This window comes from Rhamphochromis longiceps, linkage group LG17 (assembly GCF_057381845.1).
Source record: "Rhamphochromis longiceps isolate RC_006_pf linkage group LG17, R_longiceps_female_GT1.1, whole genome shotgun sequence".
Taxonomy (NCBI): Eukaryota; Metazoa; Chordata; class Actinopteri; order Cichliformes; family Cichlidae; genus Rhamphochromis; species Rhamphochromis longiceps.
This window is the reverse complement of record NC_140573.1, coordinates 32,788,122-32,809,646: the sequence shown is the minus strand read 5'-3', so window position 1 is coordinate 32,809,646 and position 21,525 is coordinate 32,788,122. Positions and strand designations below refer to the sequence as shown.

General features: G+C 39.7%; 1 protein-coding gene across 5 annotated transcripts in view; it reads right to left on the bottom strand.

The window, feature by feature from the left end:
- The window catches only part of LOC146650000 (ELKS/Rab6-interacting/CAST family member 1-like), a 148,622-nt gene that overhangs the window by 23,124 nt on the left and 103,973 nt on the right, over positions 1-21,525 (bottom strand). For 3 of the 5 annotated variants that reach the window (XM_085387895.1, XM_085387896.1, XM_085387897.1), the window contains 3 exons: positions 18,475-18,622; positions 8,967-9,074; positions 961-1,146 (listed from right to left, as the gene is read on the bottom strand). In XM_085387895.1, the coding sequence (XP_085244021.1) occupies positions 961-1,146; positions 8,967-9,074; positions 18,475-18,622 (442 nt within the window). Of the gene's footprint in view, positions 1-960; positions 1,147-8,574; positions 8,688-8,966; positions 9,075-18,474; positions 18,623-21,525 lie in introns of those variants that run through there. The other 2 variants (XM_085387898.1, XM_085387899.1) reach the window with 1 other exon arrangement.

Sequence of the window (21,525 nt, the reverse complement as noted above, 5' to 3'; positions counted from 1 at the left end):
GCTTTCATACAGACTGTAGAAAACTAGTCCCGCTGTACCCCAACCACACACTCTGTCACGTAGCTCTGCGAGTGTGTCTAAAGTTACGTTCTTCAATGCATACCACATGTAGCGACCATGCATTGCCTGATACGTTTTCAATATGGAGAAAAAGACAGAGAGGGAGACAGGGGAAGCCGCAGAGGGCCACAATTTTTTAAATTTAATAATATACTGTTTATATTGAATATCTGAAAACACAGCTGGTTGCCATGATAATGCAGCAACATCTAAGCAAGCAAGGTTGGCCAGTGGTTCTGTAACTTTCTCGAAGCCTCACCTTTTCTTTCATTATCCTTGATTCCCTTCCCGTTGCTCTCCTCCCTCTCAAAGATGACAACTCTTTTGACAGTGAAATAAATATACTTCTCTACCCTCCTTACTCTGCACTGTATATGAACCAACCCTTTCCCTGCTGCCAAAAGCTTGAAACGGAGTTTACTCCCAGTAAAATAAAATGTCTGAAACGGTTTTTGTTCCGCAGCCAGGCGCTTGTCGTCAGGTGACCTGCTGGAGTAAATCTTTTCAATAATGTCAAAAGCAGCGCCAAAAACCTGCCAGGCAAGCCCAAGTGTGTGCCCCTACTCCTACATGCAAACACACACACACACACACATCTGCACACTCACAGCAAGAACAAGCATGCAACCTCGTGCATGTCAACACATACAGCATGTAAAGGCAAGCACACAAACACACACAGTGGAGAGTTTTAAAGAATTGATAAATGAGGAGCGACTAAATATTATCGCTTTTTTTCCCTCCACGCTTCTCAAAAATAGAACACGCTCTCGCTCTTTTTCCCCCCTTTTTCTTACACACACAAACACTTTTTTTGAACCGCAGGAATGACTGATGTCGTTGCATTTCATTTTTTCCTTCCTCTCATCTCTCACTCAGAACACACCCAGGAGTCCTCACCTGTTCCTGCGTCATGCTGTGCAGCTGCGTATGCCAGGAGGCGGAGTCAGAGCGGTGATAGGCGGGGGGCGGGGCAAAATCTTGCAATATGATTGGGTCTCGCTCCTGACACAGTGAGGTCAGGTGACTGATGTACAGCTTCAGCTTACTGCGATTCTGATTAAGATCCAGGAGAGGAGAAAGAATCTGAAGGAGGAAAACAGAAAATGTATTCTTTTATGTGTTTACTGTATGAAAAATAGCAAAACAAAAAACAAGAACGATAATAATAACGATTTTGCAAGAATACTAGGCCAGATGGACATGCAGTGATGGGCAAATGTAAGATGAGTAAGACAAAGAAAATGAAGCAGAGGCACACTGAGAGAAAGCCAGAGAAAGCGCTTCTAATAATGAGGATCAGTGCACTGTTTTTAATTGCATACTGTCACAGCTGTAGCTGAGACTGAAAGAAGACCCTCATGGGCAGTTTTCAGCCGAGAAAACCATTTAAAGTAGTTCATTTAAAGAAAAACAATGTGCTCAGTTTCCACAAACACTGCACCTACAGCAGCTGATCCACTGTGAGCACCAAGGTTATTGTAGTTTATGGAAACAAAACTAAAAACTAAACATAAAAAAAATCCAATTAACTGAAATAATCTCATGAATTGAAAAAAGTAATCAAATCAAATAAAAATACCAGTGATATATGCATAGTTTAAGTATTTGTTAGCTTGGTAAAAGTCTTCTTACAGCTTGCCTGATGAGGCACTGATGGATGTGTAATTGAGACTGCTTTCAAAAAGTTAATGCACACACATTCCCCTGATGATGCGGTGCTTCTTTCAGCAGTTTCTAGTAAAGTACAGCTTAACAATTTGCACATATAAGACACAATCCCCCAGCAGAGAACCTATAATACGCTTAAAACATGTTCAGCATAGTTACCATGGTGATTTAGCCAGGTAAAAAAAGAGAGCTGCTCTTTTCTGACAAGAGTTTTAAGGGTTTTTTTGAGCCTGGCACAAAAACACAAAAAAGCCTGGCTATGTTGAACTTGATTTATAGCACACCTCTTCTCAAATCACTTCCCTACAAATCAGTTGTTTTTATTTTTTGTAGCTGTTTTTTTTCACAAAACTGAAATTTTAACACCGGAAAATTGTTTTTACAGGGTCAAAAAACAAACAGATTTCATAGAATAGACTAGAATAGCCCTTTATTGTCACTGTACATGTACAACTGTGCCGGAATAAAATATAAATAGTAGACAGGAGGAATGAATAGCAAACAGGAGAAATATATACCAAAACTCAAAGGCACACAAGTTGCAAAGTGCTTGGAAGTAGTAGGAGTTCAAATAAATTGCAAACAAGAAAATATAATTTAATATAATATAATTGAAAATATGATTTCAGACACCACAGACTGTATGTTTAGGGCAAAGTTTACCTCGGTGTAAAGTAAAATTAGTTTTGGCTAATTCAGACATTTAGATTAATGAAAGACGAATTAATTAATGGAAAAATAGACAGAGGAAAGAGGTGAACATATATATAAAAACATATTTTGTTGGTAGACTGTCATGCTCACGAGTAAACAGAATACTGGAAGAACATATTAATCCCCACCAATCCACAGGTAATGGCTATTATGAACTCAGAAGTAGAAAGACGATTCTCTTTAAAAAGCATCATTTCTTGTTGAACGTCTGACTATATAAGTGCAGATGAGCAAAACAGATACATGCATTCTGGGCGCATGACATGAGACCTCCCAGGGCACACACACACACGCGCGCGCACACACACACACACACACACACACACACACAGAGATAAGGCGTGCTGACACACACTGTTCTCCTTGGGGAATACTACGATTTAAGTGCAGAGGAAGCATTTTAAGAGGGCTGTTAGTGTGTGTGTGGGTAAAGTATATTTAATCCCAGCAGCGTCTGTCCACACTCTGCGAGCTGTGCTCATCGTCACTCAGCATACCCTCACACAAACACAACCCATGTGTTTCATTGACAGGATCCTCAGCGCAGTAACATCTTTCTCTCTAAACTCTTCCTCCACTTTTTAACCTCGTCACGTCTTCACTTCTTACACACAAGAACTACAAATATCGATGTGAATTTGCCTCAGGTTTGGGGTTTGATTATATACATTCATTTTACACAGAATGTTATTTGGTGAAGTCGGTGAACATCAATAAATAAATGATATGACATCATCAGATAAATATAGCAGGAAAAATAATAATTGTTTTTGTGTTGCCAAACACTTCATTTACATTTTTTTTATATTTTTCTCAATTTGATCTTGTGTCACTTAATTTTTATTTTGCATATTATTTATTTTTATTTTTCTCTGCTTGTCTGTGTGTGTGTGTGTCTATCCCAGATACTCAAAGTTCTTAAAACAACTGGCAACACGGTGTCAGCCATCACTGGCTAGGGTGAAACTGGTCACAAAGAGGTACATGGTGCTACGCCAAAAACCTCCTTGTGCCTGCTTGGGTCACTTGTGAATTGTTGAAGTCGACCTTAGTTTTCATGGACGATGCCCACCTATCTCCAAACGCTCCCCAACTAGTTGTTGAGCGATAATGAAAGTTGAAAATGTGTGACACAAACTGAATGCAGAGACCATTCATCTTTAAAATAAAAGTTGTGCCTTTTGAAACACGTTGGCAGCAGCAGCAGGAATGCACAACTTTACTGAGGCCTTAATTGTAATGGTACAGCGAGAGTCATTGCAGTGTAATCTTGTTCTGGTTTCTTCATTTTCTTTTGCCGTTGCTTTACTGTTTGTAGATTCCCCAGGCAGCAAGCTGTAAGGAAAACCTGTATTTTCTCTGCAACATGCAGGCTTAGTCAAGTCTAGACTTTACTTGTGCTCCATGTCTCTGTGTCTTGTTCCATTTTTTATTGCTGAAAAGTTGTCCATCACCCTGGTGTTACAGCAATGTACAATTGAGTATACTCAAACTGCTATACCCCCACCCATTTAAAGCTTCATCTTGTACCAGGCAGTACATCTGCTACATTGTCCATTTGGTTATATCTCCCAGTAGTAGTCAACATTATTGTCTGAGTTAAGATTATCTTGGTTTTGATTGTAGAATTGATAATCTGTTTCCTTTCCCGCCTTTTGTTGTTCACCTCCAAGGTTGCTTTAACCCCTGCCCTGTTTAGTCCGTTAACTCTGGTTTGTTTTTCCTCTTGGTGCAATTCATCTGTGCAGATATGAACATGATAATCGCACTAGGGCCAAAACCAAATCAACTGCACCAAGACCCTTTGGAGGAGGCCTGGTTCCAAATGAACTCCAGAGTAGTTTGTTTATGGTGAGAATGTGCCCTTGATCTGACCCAGCTATTGGGTCTAAATTGTAAGTTTGTGCCAAATGCACATTCTGGGTTGTAGCAGAGTACAATAAATGTACAGAGAATACAAACTTTGAAAATTATTAGGAATAAATTCTCCATGTTTTCCAGCTTGAGCTACCGAGCACCTTTGCGTCAGCATTGGAGTACAGCTTTAAGCAGTCGCTTACCTGTTGCCTACTTGTCCTAGTCACTTTTAGCATGTTTTCTAACTATAAAATACTTACTTGGTTATCACTTAAACACTGACAAAAACATAATTTAATTGCTCTGGCATTTGAGAATCCTTTTGAGGTTAAGTTCATCAAAAGTAGATTGGATGGAGGGATTTTGTGAAAAAAAATTGTACTCCATTCTTTAGTGGCATTGACGCAACAATGAAAAGTGACAGTACATCAGAGGAGCTGTCACTTGTGATTTTGAGTCTTCCCTGATTTGCTGCACAAACAACTGACAGAAAAAGTCTCAGCAATTTTGTGTTTTTCCAGTGAATCGCCAATACTCACCAGCAGCTAAACCTAACCCTAACACACACAAACACATAAAATATACACTTTTAAATGTGTGGTAGCACAAGTCAGCGCAACACACTCATACACATGCAGACACAAATAGGTTCCGACACAGAAAAACATACATACACACACTCACACTCATTCATGGTGGTTATCAGCTTTGTAAATGGCTCCAGTTACAGTATTTTCCAGGGAGGACCTGCCAGTAGGTTACAGTCCATTACAAAATACATTACTGAACATTTCCCTCTGGAGGAGAAAGGGAGGTAGACCGAGAAGGAAAGAGAGGGAACGACAACATTTGGAGTTAAAAGGCTGAAGAGATTCTACACATTCGGCATTTCAAGCCCTCTTTCTTTGGCTCTGAGTTATATTTGCTGATGGCAGATGTGCAGTGAGGCCGTTATCTCTCCCAGACTAATGTGTAATATGGCAATATCTGAAGAAAATTCTCCAAATTTGGCTTTACTGCTCTACAAACATACTTAACATATTTGTAACAGCTGTCCTCTCACACTTTGTAATTCATACTATTCTGTCAGAAAGCTTAAAAAAAAAAATCACTGTCCACACTTTCCAGACCTGCAGTGGAGCTCTGCGGATCAAATACAAGACGAATGAGAAACAGACACGAAGAATGGAAGGAATGACGGCGATATGAGGAAGACATTAGGAGAGAAATAACACGAGTTGTTTCCTTTTCTTTAAGTTCTATTATAAGAAAAATGGAGGAGGAATTATGGGATAAAATACGAACAGGAACACAGACCACTGAAAGTATTCGCAAGACTTTCATTAAGGTATACATGTTTTTCTTGTATTACACAGCCTCCAATAGCCAACATATGCAATGTGTGTGTGTGTGTGGTTAATGGGTCCGCAGGGCTTCTCAGTATCTTACTGTAGTATGAAACAATCCCAAAGGAGAAATAACTTTATACAGCACTGTGAGTCAGTGTGTGTGTGTTTGTGCTTCTTTATTAGACTCCCCTGCCTGCCTACCAGATTCTTACTGTTCTATGAAAGAACTCCATAGAGAGACATTCAGCTAGCCTCACTGATGGGATGTATTAAAAAAAAACCTCTATGGCCACATTATATGGTGAAATCAAGACTTTTCTTCCTCCGCAGAACCCTCTGAGACAAATACACACCAGCAAAAATGCACATATTTGTCCAGCATCAGCATCAGTAGTGGGTGTAGGCTTTCACTGCTCTGTAAGTGCTATCTCAGTGACCCAACCGATGAAGTCTTGGCTAGTAGATGATCTCTTAAACTGCCAAGCAAATGTATCATCCGGTTGTAAAACTGCTCGTCAGTTTGTTGCAGAGCTAAGACAGAGAGACCGACAACCATTCACTCCTACATGTCTTTGGACTGTAGGGGGAAGCCAGAGTACCCAGACAGAACCCATTCAGACAGGGGGGAATACGCAAACACTATACAAGAGGCTGCACAGCATTAGTGTTTGCCTCACATTAAGGTTCTGGGTTTGAATCCGCTGGTCGTCCGCGGGTGTTCATTGTGGAGCTTGGATCTTCTGTATTCGTATTTCACTGGTTTATTTCCAACAATATTTTCACGGACCGGCCTTTAAGGTGTTGTGGATAAATACAACAAAATAAAACCAGCACCGGTACCAGAAAAAAATAAGATTTATTCATAACACACGGGAAAAGACCCAGGTAACCCGAGTTAATGCTAAAAACCAATAAAAACCCTGAAAACCATAAATTTCACACCCGAACCTCAACTCTCGTGGCCCAGTACCAAACGACTCACGGACTGGGTCGTGGCCCAGTCCGTGGCCCAGCGGTTGGGGACCGCTGTTGTAACTGGATTAATTTGAGGGTTTTGGGCTTGTGAGATGGGGGAAAAAAATGGCAAGACGTGTGAAAAACTGTTTTGTTTGATAAGGAAAACAAGAACACTCACAGAGCACAACTCTCTCCGAAGAGCGTGACCATTTCACCAAAATGAAATCATCTCGGGCTGTTCTGGTATCTACCATCACACAAAATCTGAACATGATGTCTTTAAAACTGTGGATGCTAGATTGTTAACCAACAGCCAAACAAGCTGAACCAATTACATGTTTAGACTGTATTGTCAAACTGTTTAATCCACCTTACAAAAAAACATCTCAGGAATAAGTAATGTAAATGTAATATCACTTTCACTTCCATAGAAATGGTGACAGATTTTAAAACACATTAAAAAACTCTGAAAAAGACACTTGCTAATTTATAAAATGTACATTTTCTACTATTTTTTGTGTAGTTATGCATCTAATAAATCTGAAAGCTATTTGAAAAAGCAAAATACCATGAAGTGGCCTTGACAATGCCTGATGTGTCTTAAGAGTGCTCCCCTGTGTTTCTGTGCAGCAGCAGTTGTCTCTGAAGCATTTCATTGTCCAGCTGCAGCACAAAATCCCCTCACAGAATACACACAATCACTCACTGTGCGGATGAAATGTGCTATGGCAAATTACCAATCTTACACACCAAGAGAGTGTGTTTTCATGTGGCTATGTAAATACAGAGAGGTGGAAACAGAAAGAAAAGGAGATAGAGTATAAGCTGTGTGTGTGCTGCCTCTCTCAGCAGGGAGGTGCTACCGCTAATTAATAACCAGGGTCAAACTTAGATCCAATGGTGAACCCTTTGGGCTTTTAGCATCCCAATGGGAAATCCATCTGGAGCAGCTGAGCTGCACTAAAAGCAGCATGTGCAGCTCATATGTGGTGCCGTCTCTGCACTGTGGTCTTAGTAGATCCAACCGTTTGGATGCCTTTTAATAACCACTAAACTTAGAAGAGCCTTTTCACCATTAATTGCTTAAAATGTGTAAAAATTTCCAATTCACTTGTTTCAAGAGTTTAATGGGAACAAGTGACTTTGCCAGTTTGGCGTTGAAACCTGAACACTTGCACTACTCAATGCTCAGGTTTCTTTCTTTTTTCTTAAGAAAGACTGCTCTACATTAGACGTATTGTGGTTGGGTGTCTTTTGTTCTTTCTTGAGTTGAATCTTGTTACGCATCTACAATTAATGACCTTTGGGCTTTTGAAATACTGGAAAGCCCCTATTGTATGATTAAAAAAACAACACAGGAGCAAGGTCAAAGGAAAAACCTTCTTTTCATCATTTCTGACAGAAGAAATATACTTTTTACATAGCAGTTTAGCAAAGGTGCACATTTCCAACACTACATCACACATTTCAGTTGATTTGAATAAGAATATGGTCTCAGTTGGCATATGATTGACACATGAAGCTTACAATATCAAACCAAAGGCAAGACCCAAGTAGACTTGGGGAACAAGGGAATCATCCAAAAGATTAATGAAGGTTGAAATAATGAAATCATGGGTATAAAAATGCACAGGGAAAAAAATAAATCATAAAAAAGAGTTCAGAGAATGCCAACTGGAAGAAATCCTTATCATGAGAGGATGAAATTATATTTAAGGATGAGAAATTGAACAAATGAAGCACAATTCAAGATTTGATGGCTGAAGGGAAAAGGAAAGGAAAGATGAATCACAGAATAAAAGATGCATTTCAAGATTGGATTTCAATGTTAGAAAGAATGGAGGAAAACTGAATAAATAAAAAACGATATGAGGCCACAAATAAAGTGAAATGACAGACAATGATGCCAGAATGAGATCACAAAGTCACGGATGAAACTAAAGAAAAGGAAGACGAATGAAACGATGGCCATGATCAAATCCAGACAGAGAAGACGCTCACCCTTCTGTACACAATGATGGACTGAGGGTGAGGAAGAAGGCATGTGATTGGCTAGGCCCAAATGCCCTCCTCATCGTCCTATCGGTTAGTTCAGTCCAGCCGCAGCGTGAGTTCAGAAACAGGAAGTTAGTTTAGCAAAAAAGGGAAACTTAACAGAGATATAGAGAGTGCAGAACAAGTAATAGTGCTAAAAAATGGTTAACTTTAATTAGTAAATTTGAAGAGAAATAAGCTAACATCCAATAGCCCAGAAATGGCAATATGACTTGCTGGAAAGTCTTTCATTCAAATATTATTAAAGAAAATAAAGATTTCACTGGTTTGGCCAATGCACACCGTCCGGGGCAGTTATCTTACCTGGTCTGGGGAGGGTTTGTGATTGTTGGGCTGCTCTGAGTTTGGGGATGAAACCTTCAAATGATCATCCTCATAGTTGTCCGCCATCAGCTTCATCCTGTTCTGCGTCTGCAGAGACAAAAATAATATATCTCATTAGAAACACGTTTTTGTTTTTAGGTGGAATTTAGCACGATCATCATTATGACATTCGTGTTTTAGACGGAGCATAAACCAGTGTGTGTACGTGTGCGCGTGAAGTTAATTTGGAGAGAAGTAGATTTTTGAGTGAGTGCCATGAGCTTTGCCTGAAAAAGTGTGCATATGTGTGTGTTTTTGTGCGCAAGAGGAAAACAGTAACAGAGGGCTTCCCAACTGTCCATTTGTATTTGAGTTTCAAGAACTGGGTTGGTTCATCTTGCACATTTCAGACTGCAAACACACACAACCATCATGCAACCTGTTGTGTAGCTTGTTAACCGGCGCAGAAAAATAACAGGCTTGTTAAGTTGCCACTTGAGGGGAGATCCATAAAGACTTAGACAAATATTAGACTGTACACATACAAAGGCCTCCAAAACACTTTCATCTCCTCCTCCTCCGTATCTTTCTTTTCTCCATTCTCATTTCTCCTGTCTTTTCTCTGCAACCATCTTTTTGCTCCTCGGATTACTGTCACATTCCCCCCCCCCACTTTTCGTCTTCTCTCCTCGTCTTGCTGCTCCATCTGTTTCACATGTTATAGTTATACTTCAGGTTTTACAGTAGGCCTGCAAAGTGTGAGGGGTGAGAGATGAAAAGCAAGAGATGGAGTCAGTATAAATCTGTAAGTCTTGTATACTCTAAATCCCCTTAGCCTCACACTGAGCCCTGCAAGGAACAGGAGCTTAAGCAGGACAGACTGAGGTTTTGTGTGTGTGTGTATGTATATATATATATATATATATATATATATATATATATATATATATGTGTGTGTGTGTGTGTGTGTGTGTTTGACAAAAAGTAAAAAAAAATTTTTTTATATGCATTTGTTTGAAAGCTAAATGAAAGACTGCACTTTTAGGAGTGTGCATGTGAGCAAAACGATCACGCGTCTGACAGTGTGTTACACTTGGTGAGTATCTGGACCTGCACAAACGAGCCCATGCCGCACTTAAAAACACCTATAAAGCAAACTCGCAGAGCAGACAGTTTATCTGCACACCACACAAGTTTGAAGATAAACACGCGCAGAGCTGTAAAGTCACCTTTATTAGTATCTGACCGCAACTTCCACCTGCCCTCCCCCGCAACCGTCCTTACACAGATTTTTTTTTCTTTATGCTGTTGTTGTAACATATGGAAAGTTCATATGCACCAGACACTGGCTTGGGAAACGCAAATTTAATGAAATTAAAAGAGCAAGTAAGACTTGGTCCAGACTGTACAATACACACACACGTGATAGTTGCCTGCAAAAATATATAAATACATATATCACTGCCACTTCACTTTATGTACATATGTAAAATTGTGTATTTTTTTATTTGTACACTATTGTTTTTCTCTTTTATTTATTCCAATTATTATCTCTAATTCACTTTTTCTTGCTGACCCTTGTGTTGCTGTAACGTGTGAATTTCCCCAGTGTGGGATTAATAAAGCCGGTGTCTTTGTTTGTTTCTATGTTCTTCTGAATGACCATCTTAGGTAAGCATCTCTTTAGTGGACTGTGTCACACTGAAAGATGGAGGAAGAGGTCTCGTGTGTGGAGTCTTACGGTTAATTTCTAGAAATATGCCTACATGACTTATGCCAGGAGTTTGCCTCAAAGATGAAAATAGATAATAATAACCCAAAACCCCAGGTTCATATGGAACACGAACATAAAGCTGAACAGACAGATGTGCCTCTGTCCTTAGGAAAGTTTATTTCATAAAGGTTAAGAGATCGTAAGTAAACATACATTAAAAACATTTGCTCCAACACTTGCAAAAAAGGCTCTGGGATCTGGAAAGCAAGAAACAAAAAGGAGGAAAGACAGTTAAGAAGAGGATAAGCTGTGTCAAGAGGGTGCCTGATTTCTGATCTCTTTAGTATCTTCTGTCCTACCTTTCTGTAAAAACACTTTATCTGTGTCCTGTCCTCTTTCTCCTCATCCTAGAGCTTTCTGTATCAAAATAATCCCCAGTTCCTCCCACTCTTCCTGTCTTCATTGCTCACCTCTGTCATACATAATACTTTTGAAGATTAAGTCTTTTTACCCAAATACCTAACGCACTCCTTTCTGTAGTTATCGAAGCTCACTTTTTTAAGTGTCTTCTTCCCATCTATAAACATAGTATTTCATTTTTCCCTGCTTCATTCTCTCATTTTGAGCTCCATAACTTGATTTTATCTGTGGCCAATTCCAGCTTCTGTTTGTTTCCTTCCTTCTGCTTGCAACATGTCCTCTTTCTCTCTTCTTGTTTTCATGTCTAGTCCACTATTTCGAGTTCATTTTGTTTATTTATTTATTGTTTATTTCTTGAAGAGCCACTTGAGGCTGGCTCCAAAACCAAGTCAATCCCAATAGATTGACTTTGGCACCTTAAATACTGATATTAAATGCTGCAGAAATAAACATGTTTACAGGTTGCTACAAAATGAATTTGGTCTTTTAAGATAAGCAAAAGTCTTTGTTCTTTTTTAATCGCAATTTAAGGCATGAAGTGGATCACCTGAGAATATTTGTGCCTTTTGGCACATTATTAATGCAATAATATGACAAATAGTATGAGTTACAGTGTGGTTAATTGAACAATCAGCCCCATCCTATTACATTCGTACCTTACTTATTTACATCGATACTCATAAGCAAGTCTTCATGTCTATGTGAAGCAGCTTTTCTAATTAATCTAAAAGTGCAGTTCTGCCGTCTCGTCCAATTGTGGTAATTTTGTTTCTAAAAGCTTTTAAAAATGACTATGGCCAAAATTCTAAAAAGAAGATTTTTATTAGTCTTTAGTAAAAATCTGTCTTTAAATGATGGAAAATCTAGAGAGCAACATGCAAGAGGAAAAAAAAAATCCTAAAAATGAAGTTGATGCAAATCGGTGAGGTGGAAAGACAAAGAAGAAAATATGGCTGAAGAAGTGTCCTCATTTTCCACTTTGGCCTTTCTTTACATTTCTCCTCTTTCGCTAACTGTCAGGAATGCTGACTTCAGCTCATTTGTTCTTGTGCCAACTCTCTTTCTCACTTAATCTAATCATCACACCATTATTTCACTCCTCCTCCCTCAAGCTTCTCTACGTCTTCTTCCCTCCCCTCCGCTTCTCCCCCACACATCCTTCATACAGCTCGGCTGTAACTCGCTAACAATCGAAAGAATGAGAAACAAATGAAAACGAGGTGAAGTGAGGGGGTGGGGGGGCTGCTGAGCCACGCTTGGAAGAAAATTATTTCATTACGATAACGCTCTGGGGAACATTACATGAGATTATTGTTTTGCCTTTCTCTCCGGTGGCAATAGAAGCGCCTTTGTAGATATCTGTGCAATTATCAACAATGAAAAGTTGCTGAGTCATGGTTTGACAAGAACTATTTCATCATGATAAGAAATTAGATTACTCTTAACCCATTTTATATCAAGAAAAGAAAATTGTTAATAAGTGGAAAAATACAAATGATAATGAATCGTGTTTGAGCTGAGTGCTGTGGAGATTATTTCATTGCAGTAAGTCTCGGCGGTGTTATAAATTTGATTAGATCCACATTTTTTCACTTGCCAGTAACACGGGAGGTCATCATAACTACAAACAAGAAGTGATGAAGAGTTTAGTGGGAAAACAAAGCATGAACACTATGAACTGTGATTCAGAAAAGAAGAACAGGGGCGTTATAGTATTAAAGATGTTTTTAGTTCACAAATAAAATGGAGATAATTTAATTTGCAAAACCAAAATAGGAAATCTAGAATGTCAGGACATATGTTCTAAGAATGCAAATATTTGTTGTGTAAAAAATAATTTATGTAAAGATTTAAAGATTAAAGATTTATTTAAATATGTTTTGACCCTTTATGGACCACATTATGGATGCGGACAGATCTCATTCAGGTCTGCTGGAAATACAATATCATCACACGAAGAGCCAAAAGTCCGAGGACCGAGGACCATAGCCACACATACATCCCTGACCTGTAACTGTTAAACATGTGTCTGCTAAAGGAGAGATCCTGCTAATTCCTCACCTCCACCCTCTTCTTTCTATTGTAACATTTCATAAAATATTACAAATATTATTTTTTCTTTGCTTTTGAAATTGAGTGCGTGGCACAGATGGAGTTCACAAAGAAACCAAGTACACTGCAAGATAATATGACAGTGACTTGTCAAGGTAGCCACACCAACTGCTTTTTCCTTAATTTGTTACAAGCTGGACCATAATTTACAAAATGAACACTATGGTGTGTTGGATAAGACCTCAAACTAGCAACTAAAGCCATAAATGATAAATGGACTGATTCTTATACAACAGCTTTCTACTCCAGCACCCAAAGCATTTTATACTACATGTCTCTTTCACACAAGCACTTTTTTCTTGTGTACTTCCTTTTCCTGTACTGTGGGATTCTGTATCTTGCCCAAGGATACTTTGGGACATGGACTGGAGCAATCATGGATCAAATCAACAACCTTGCAATTACCAGATGAAATGATTTACCTTCTGACCCACAGCCATCCCAGATAAAAAAAAAAAAAGTATGCTAGAAAAATGCCTATGGAGGTCAAAAATGAGGTGAGAAGCATGGTAACTTTTTACTTTTACATGTTAGATTCAGTCTACGGTATAAATGTGGTCACTACTGGCTTTGGAAAATCAAGATGGTGACAGCCGTAAAATGCAAAGTAGAGCCTCCAAAGATGTGATGTTAAACCAAAGGCTGACTGCATCTTTCATATACACTCTATGCATTTAACACATAATATGTGTCAGGAAAAATCAGTTGTTAATATTTGAAATACACTGCACAGTCCAGGATCCATGAATACCAGTGATTTGCTGTAAATTCATCAGAAATTTACCATTGCATTGGATTTCTCACATTGTCACAGGTGGATTTTGTGCTAGGCAGGCAAGACCAATCCAGTTGTATCATATATTTGGGTTGTCACATGCACTTACGGCAGGTATGTTGAGAAATGTTTAGGGCTTCAGCAGATGTGTGAAAACTGCTTTAGAGGGAAGAGGAAGGAGACTGTGGGATACACAGGAGAGTGAAGAGAGCTGAAGTTACCTTGATCTACAGCCTCCTGCAGCTGGGGGTCAAAGGTTAACATGCAGGAAAAGCTTTCAGGGACACAGGTGCGTTTTAACGTATGCAGCATAAGCGCAACAAATACAAATCTTCTTTGCTTGTATTCACTGGTTTATTAGTCTGTTCTGACTAAATGTGCTTACAATCGCCATATCATTAGTACACAGCATTAATACCTTGCAATGGATTAACTGAAATATTTTCAATTCATAATAAATCTCATAATAGATAGGGTACGATCAATTCTACATGCCTGTTACTACACAAACAGCTCCATGGCACGAGAAATGTAATTCTCTGAATTTAACCTGCTCTGTAGTGGGGTCTGACAGCTCTGCGGCATAGGTTACTGTGCTGTGTGAAACCCAAATTCAGACCAGACTGGAAACAGTATTTAAGCACTCCATCAAAAAACACCCCAACTCTGACCTGTGACTCACTGAAGAGTGGTCGTCGTCAAAAAACAAACTTCAAAAACTTTTCAAACAACTTTTCTAACACACGCATAAGTGAACAGCATTCATAAAACTGCAAACCCAGAGTATTAACCCAAAGTTAGCTTGCTAACTGAAACACTACCTGCCACATGAGGCCTTACGACAAACAGAGTTTACTCTTCATCAAAAAACTCAGTTTTAATTTTATGCTATCACTCTGCCTCTGTCCACTTGTCAGTTAATTTATAAGCATCTAAAAGTCGATCCGTGACACAAGAAAATGCTACATAAGCCTCAGCTTACTTGATAACATTGCAAACAGATGCATGTGTACACACAGGAATACTGAGGAAGTCTCCGCTGTGATCCATCACTGGAGACTGAACATTATGGCTCTACAGAGAGAATGGGAGCGAGAGAGAGAGTGAGAGACTTGGAGCTGTGCAAAACGTTACACACCCTTGCATGCATGCGCACACTCATAGCTGCAGACAGTTGAGTCTCTGTGTTGTCAGTAACCACCTTCGAGACCCTGAAGTGTCATAAATGACTTCAAATAGAACACGGAGACGAGATGGAGGGATGAGGAAGGAAAAAAGAGAGAGGGTGAGGACTGTTACTCTGACTTCATTTGACACTACTTTCTAACACCTTGCACTTCTCTCTTAAACATCTATTCAAACACTGTGGCGTGCAAATGTTGCTTTTCTTTTGCATAGCCAATGCTTGTCTTTTTGAAACCTCGGAGCTTCCATACATTAAGTCAACTTTTGGCAACATTGAACACGAAAGTCTTGTGATAGCATTTGTATTCTAGGGGTCTTTATGACAAGTTAATCTGAACCATGGGGTTTTAAAGTGAGTGTAAAGCTCTACGATTTTTGCTTAGTTATGATTTACCATGTGTCGTTATCATATCTGTATGCCTGGTGTGCACTGTGCTTACGAGATTGCTGATTACACACAGAGTATGCTTAGATAATACATTTTTATATGATCTAAGCGAGTTTAACAGACTGTTCCACCAGTGAAAGTTACATTTCGTGCAACTATCAAATTTAAAAAAAAAAAACTTGGATGGTATTTCTGTAGGGTTCCTTTGTCTGGGATGTATTGGCAGTAATTGAGCAAAACATAAAATGGAAAACCTGGTTGGATAGTGCAACAGATAACAAAGGTCAAAGGTCAAATAAAAAAAAAAAGTAAAATGTAGAAAAACAGTGCAAAAAGAAAGGGAAGGAGAAAAGTTAGAAAGGGATTCCCTGTACAGTAATTTTCCTGTTTTTTCACACTTGCGTGTATAATTTAACAGCTGAATTTTGTTAAGATCAGTCCTGGGGTTGTTATTATGAATAATGTATGAAACGTAACACCTTTAGTATTTGAGTTCTTCCACAAAGCTGACAGCAAAGTTGGTGAAAACTAATCCCAAATGTACTTGACAGAAAACATCTGTTCGGCTGTAATTATGAACGGGCTTGTGAATGATGCTACAAGCCTGACAGTTAAGCCTGACAGTCTCTGCTTTTATTAGCTGCTAAAAATCAAGCTTTGGCTATGATAGAAGTAGACTCATCTTGAGCATCATAACTCTCTGTTTGGGGTTATTTGCTACAAGTTCCTTTGTCAACGTGAAGCATGTTTTCTATCGATTTGGACTCCACACTTTGTTGCCCCTGGTCTCTGCTCATATTTGTGATATTCATGGACAGTATCTCATGACCTAGCCAGAGTGAATCGGGTGTCCATTATGGAAACCTCAGAATAGTATCCTTGCTTTTTGCAGACGATGTGGTTCTGTTGGTTTCACTGGCGCGTAATCTTCAGCATGCAATGGAGTGGTTTGCATCTAAGTGTGAAACAGCCTGAATGAAAGACAGCACCTCCAAGTCTGAGGCCATGGTTCTTTGCCAGGAAGTGGTGGAGTGCTCTGGCTCCCTTTGGTTTGAGGGAATAACTGTCCCAAGCAAATGCTTTCAAACATCAAGAATCTTAATCAGGAAGTGGAACATGAGGTGGATTGTTGTGGCATTAGAAGGAGCACAGGCGTTGGACTGGACTGGTAATAAAGAGATAAGCCAAAATCCATCCATCCATCCATCCATCCATCCATCTTCTTCCGCTTATCCGGGGCCAGGTCGCGGGGGCAGCAGCCCAAGCAGACCTCCCTCTCCCCAGCCACCTCCTCCAGCTTGTCCGGGGGAATACCAAGGCGTTTCCAGGCCAGCTGAGAGATATAATCTCTCCAGCGCGTCCTGGGTCTGCCCCGGGGCCTCCTCCCAGTGGGAAATGCCCGAAACAGCTCACCCAGGAGGCGCCCAGGGAGCATCCTTGTCAGATGCCTGAACCACCTCAACTGGCTCCTTTCAATGTGGAGGAGCAGCGGCTCTACTCTGAGCCCCTCCCAGATGGCCGAACTTCCACCCTATCTCTAAGGCAGAGGCTAGCCACCCTTCGGAGGAAGCCCATTTCTGCCGCTTGTACCCGCGATCTCGTTCTTTCGGTCACCACCCACAGCTCATGACCATAGGTCAGGGTAGAGACGTAGATCGACCAAGTAAATTGAGAGCTGCGGTTTTACACTCAGCTTTCTCTTCACCACAACAGACCAGTACAGCGTCCGTATCACTGCAGCCGCAGCACAAATCCGTCTGTCGACCCAAATATACTCATTCATACATTGCTTTTTACAGAACTTTGATCTAATATTCTGACACTCTTAATTAATGTATTAATGTATCAAGGGCAAAATGAAGAATCTTGTAGACACAGGGGATTAGTAGACACCCCTAAGCCACAGCTGTCTCGTCAGAGATCCGGTTAGGGTGCCTCCTGGGCACCGACCTTTGGAGGATTTACAGGCAGACCCAACTGAGGGGACATCCAGAACTTCCTGAAGAGACTTTATATGTTTTCTGACCTTGTGGAATAAGAAATATGCTTCTTAGCCACTGTCTATCACAACCTTCCTTGGTAGAAGGATGGCTTATGGTTTATGGCCTACCATAAACAAAAGTTAAGGTGTATATTAATTTAATACTGAAAGTTATCTACATTTACTACTGTGACATTAAACTTAAGCTCCACTAAAAAGTATAGAGCACCTCATCGTATACTTCGTTGGTTAAGCAAGTTAATAAAAGTAATATCACATCCAGAGAAATGATGAGACATACAGAGGAGAGAACAGTAAAGAAGAAATCCACCAAACTCCCAGTAGGCTCATTCACTAAGGAGTTGGTTATTTCAAAAGACCCACGAGAACCTTAACTGCGTTATGGAGTGTGTGTGTGGGAGTGTGTGTGTGTATGAATAGACCTCTGTGTGGAACCACAGAGGCATTTGGTCATGTTTATATCCTTGTTTTTGGCCTGAGGGAATGTGTACACATTGGTGTGAGCATTTGTGTGCTTGAACTTATTAACATCTAACCGTGCCAGTAAGGTGACATGCAAGGTTTTGTGTGTGTTAGTGTGCATGTGTCTGCGGACAGAACATTTACATAAATACCAGTTCATAAGAAAATGTTGTCACCAGAACTCTGCTGAAGTTCAGAACTCTGTGTGTGCATGTGGTGAGAGTAGGAGTGGTAGGTTAATCCTAAATTTACCCTTTGTGGTTGGAGTGCTGCGGTTACATCTGGACTCAGTTTCTCTCTGCCAGTCTTGTTTTTCTTTACTACTCTTGTCACTGTCACCTCACCTGTGTTCCCCCTGCTTTTATTCACATTTTTTTCCAGATTTGGAACCTGCATTCCTCTCAAAAAGCTTTCCTGGTTTTTCCTTGGATGTCAGTGTTTGAGTCTTACCTGCTGTTTGAGCTGTTGAACCAGACTATCCTTCTCCCTCTTCAGAGCTGCGACCTCTTCCTGGGTTTTCTTCTTCTTGGACGAGGAGAGCTCCAGCAGGGCGATATTGGCGTCTTTCTCACTTATCGCTGCCAGGAGTGCCTCTTGCCTGCGCAGAGACCAATTGTGATTAGTAAAGCATTCATTTTTATTAAAATTACATCAAAAGAAAGGAAAACTGTTGCTTCACACACATTCTTAAAAGCATTTAATAACGCTCCTCGCCATAAAAAATATTATGAAATAATTTTTCACTAAGAATGTTTCAGCAGTAGTGCAGCTCCTGGTCTAGTTGTGGTGTTAATGACACTGAAAAGTTACAATGACATTACTTAAAGTTGAAACTATCTGTGGTTAATCTAGCGTTGGACACAAGATGCCTCTTTGTGTCAACACAGATTAAAGCCCAGTCTTTTCCACCTGTTTCTGTTTGAATGTAGAAATTGCAGGAATAGATCACCTTAAACTCTGAACCAGTACAACTATAACCAACGGCGTGGTTGTAGACTAATTTGGGTGAAGCAACTCTTTAATTTTATGGCGAACCCATGATGTGTCAACCAGAAGAGCGCACTCATCTTAACCACACTTAAGCTCTATATATTATGAAAAAACAGGAAGACTCTTGATGGTGACTATGATGCAGAGCATGCAAACAAGAGTTTTACAGTATTGTTGCTTAGACTCACCAAAATACCAGACGCTCATTAATGCAAATATCTAATCAACCAATCATATGACAGCAACTCTGTGCATTTAGGCATGTAGACACAGTCAACACGACTTGCTGTGCAAACCAACCATCAGAATGGGGAATGAAGGTGATCGAAGTGACTTTGTATGGTTGTTTGTGCTAGACGGGCTGACATGAGAAACTGCTTACCTACTGGGATTTTCCTGCACAGGGTTTACTTAAGAATGTTCACGAAAAGATAAAATATTCAGTGAGCAGTGGTTCTCTGTACAAAAATGCCAGGGGAGAATGGCATCAATCAGGAACTCAAATAACCACTTGTTGCAATCAAGGTATGTTGAAGAGCATCAACACATCAAAGCTTAAAGCAGATGGGCTACAGCAGCAGGGGACCACACACTGAATGCATCATTTAGGCACTGGAGCCTACTTGAGTGTCTACCATGTCTATCCCTTTATGACCACAGTGTACCCATCTTCCATCAGGATAATGAACTACATTACAAAGCTCATATAATCTCAAACTGGTTTCTTAAAAATGACAATGAGTTTTCAAATGACCCACACAGCCACCAAGTCATAGTCCAATAGAGCACCTTTGAGATGTGGTGCAATGGGAGATTTACATCCTGGAAGAACTGTGTGATGCTGGAAATGGTAAATGGTCTGGTTCTTGTATAGCGATAACTTCATTCAGCTTCATTTACAAATTCATAGAAGGACTTTTTTTCTATGCTTTTTCAACGTAACTGCTTTCTATCTAACATTCATACACATTCATACTCTCATAGATGCATCAGTGTTTCCAGCACTTTGCTGAATCTATGCCACAAAGATTTTAGGCACTTGTGGAGGTAAAAGGGTGCCTAACAAACAATATGTTCCTTACAAAGTGCCAAGTGAGTCTACTTCCCATTGGTTCTTATCTGATATGTCTTTATTTTACTCATCTAACTTTTTGCACTTTTTGATTGGCTCTTCCTGCATAAACAGTTTTAAAATAAGAAGATACATGACAATGATGAAAAACTAGGGAGAAAATAGGGACAATCGTGAAAGTGCATATTTTCTAACTTGGTTGTAAACACAAAACTCCCAAGTCCCCAGTATTCCAAGAAGGGCTAAGAGCACATATTTGATATTATCTGCAATTAGCAATTATGTAAAAATGTATTTTCAAGTCTCTATATGCCTCTCTCTCCCTCCGTTTCCATACAATTCTCTAGTCCCTGTCTCCATTTCCAGCCATTTTGACTCCGTCTATCTTTCCCTCCTGCCTGGATGATCTGGTTGACAGATAGATAGCATTCCATGTGGTCGAGAAGCACCAAGCCACATCCCATTCATCCCATCAGCCACAGATTGGACAGAACCACATTCAAGGACACCCAACGTTAAGAATTCTCAAAATTATATCTGTTTTCAGTCTAAATCGCTGCTGTTTTTTCCACAATCCCATAATGCTCCTATAAAGACTTGCCACACACAATCAAACAAGCACATGAACACATAAAAAAATGCAACGTTGCAAAAAAAAAAACATGTAAAAAGTGGAACACATTCACTTTTCACTTTACTTTTTGTAAAAGTGTCTTTTTGCAAATACAGTTTTAAGACATTTAAATGTTAAAGTAAACTCAAAAAGAAGAACCCAGAATGCATCAACAACTCACGAATTAGGCAAAAAATGTCAAGGGTTTGGATATACAGGGAGTGCGGAATTATTAGGCAAGTTGTATTTTTGAGGAATAATTTTATTATTGAACAACAACCATGTTCTCAATGAACCCAAAAACTCATTAATATCAAAGCTGAATGTTTTTGGAAGTAGTTTTTAGTTTTAGCTATTTTAGGGGGATATCTGTGTGTGCAGGTGACTATTACTGTGCATAATTATTAGGCAACTTAACAAAAAACAAATATATACCCATTTCAATTATTTATTTTTACCAGTGAAACCAATATAACATCTCCACATTCACAAATATACATTTCTGACATTCAAAAACAAAACAAAAACAAATCAGCGACCAATATAGCCACCTTTCTTTGCAAGGACACTCAAAAGCCTGCCATCCATGGATTCTGTCAGTGTTTTGATCTGTTCACCATCAACATTGCGTGCAGCAGCAACCACAGCCTCCCAGACACTGTTCAGAGAGGTGTACTGTTTTCCCTCCTTGTAAATCTCACATTTGATGATGGACCACAGGTTCTCAATGGGGTTCAGATCAGGTGAACAAGGTGGCCATGTCATTAGTTTTTCTTCTTTTATACCCTTTCTTGCCAGCCACGCTGTGGAGTACTTGGACGCGTGT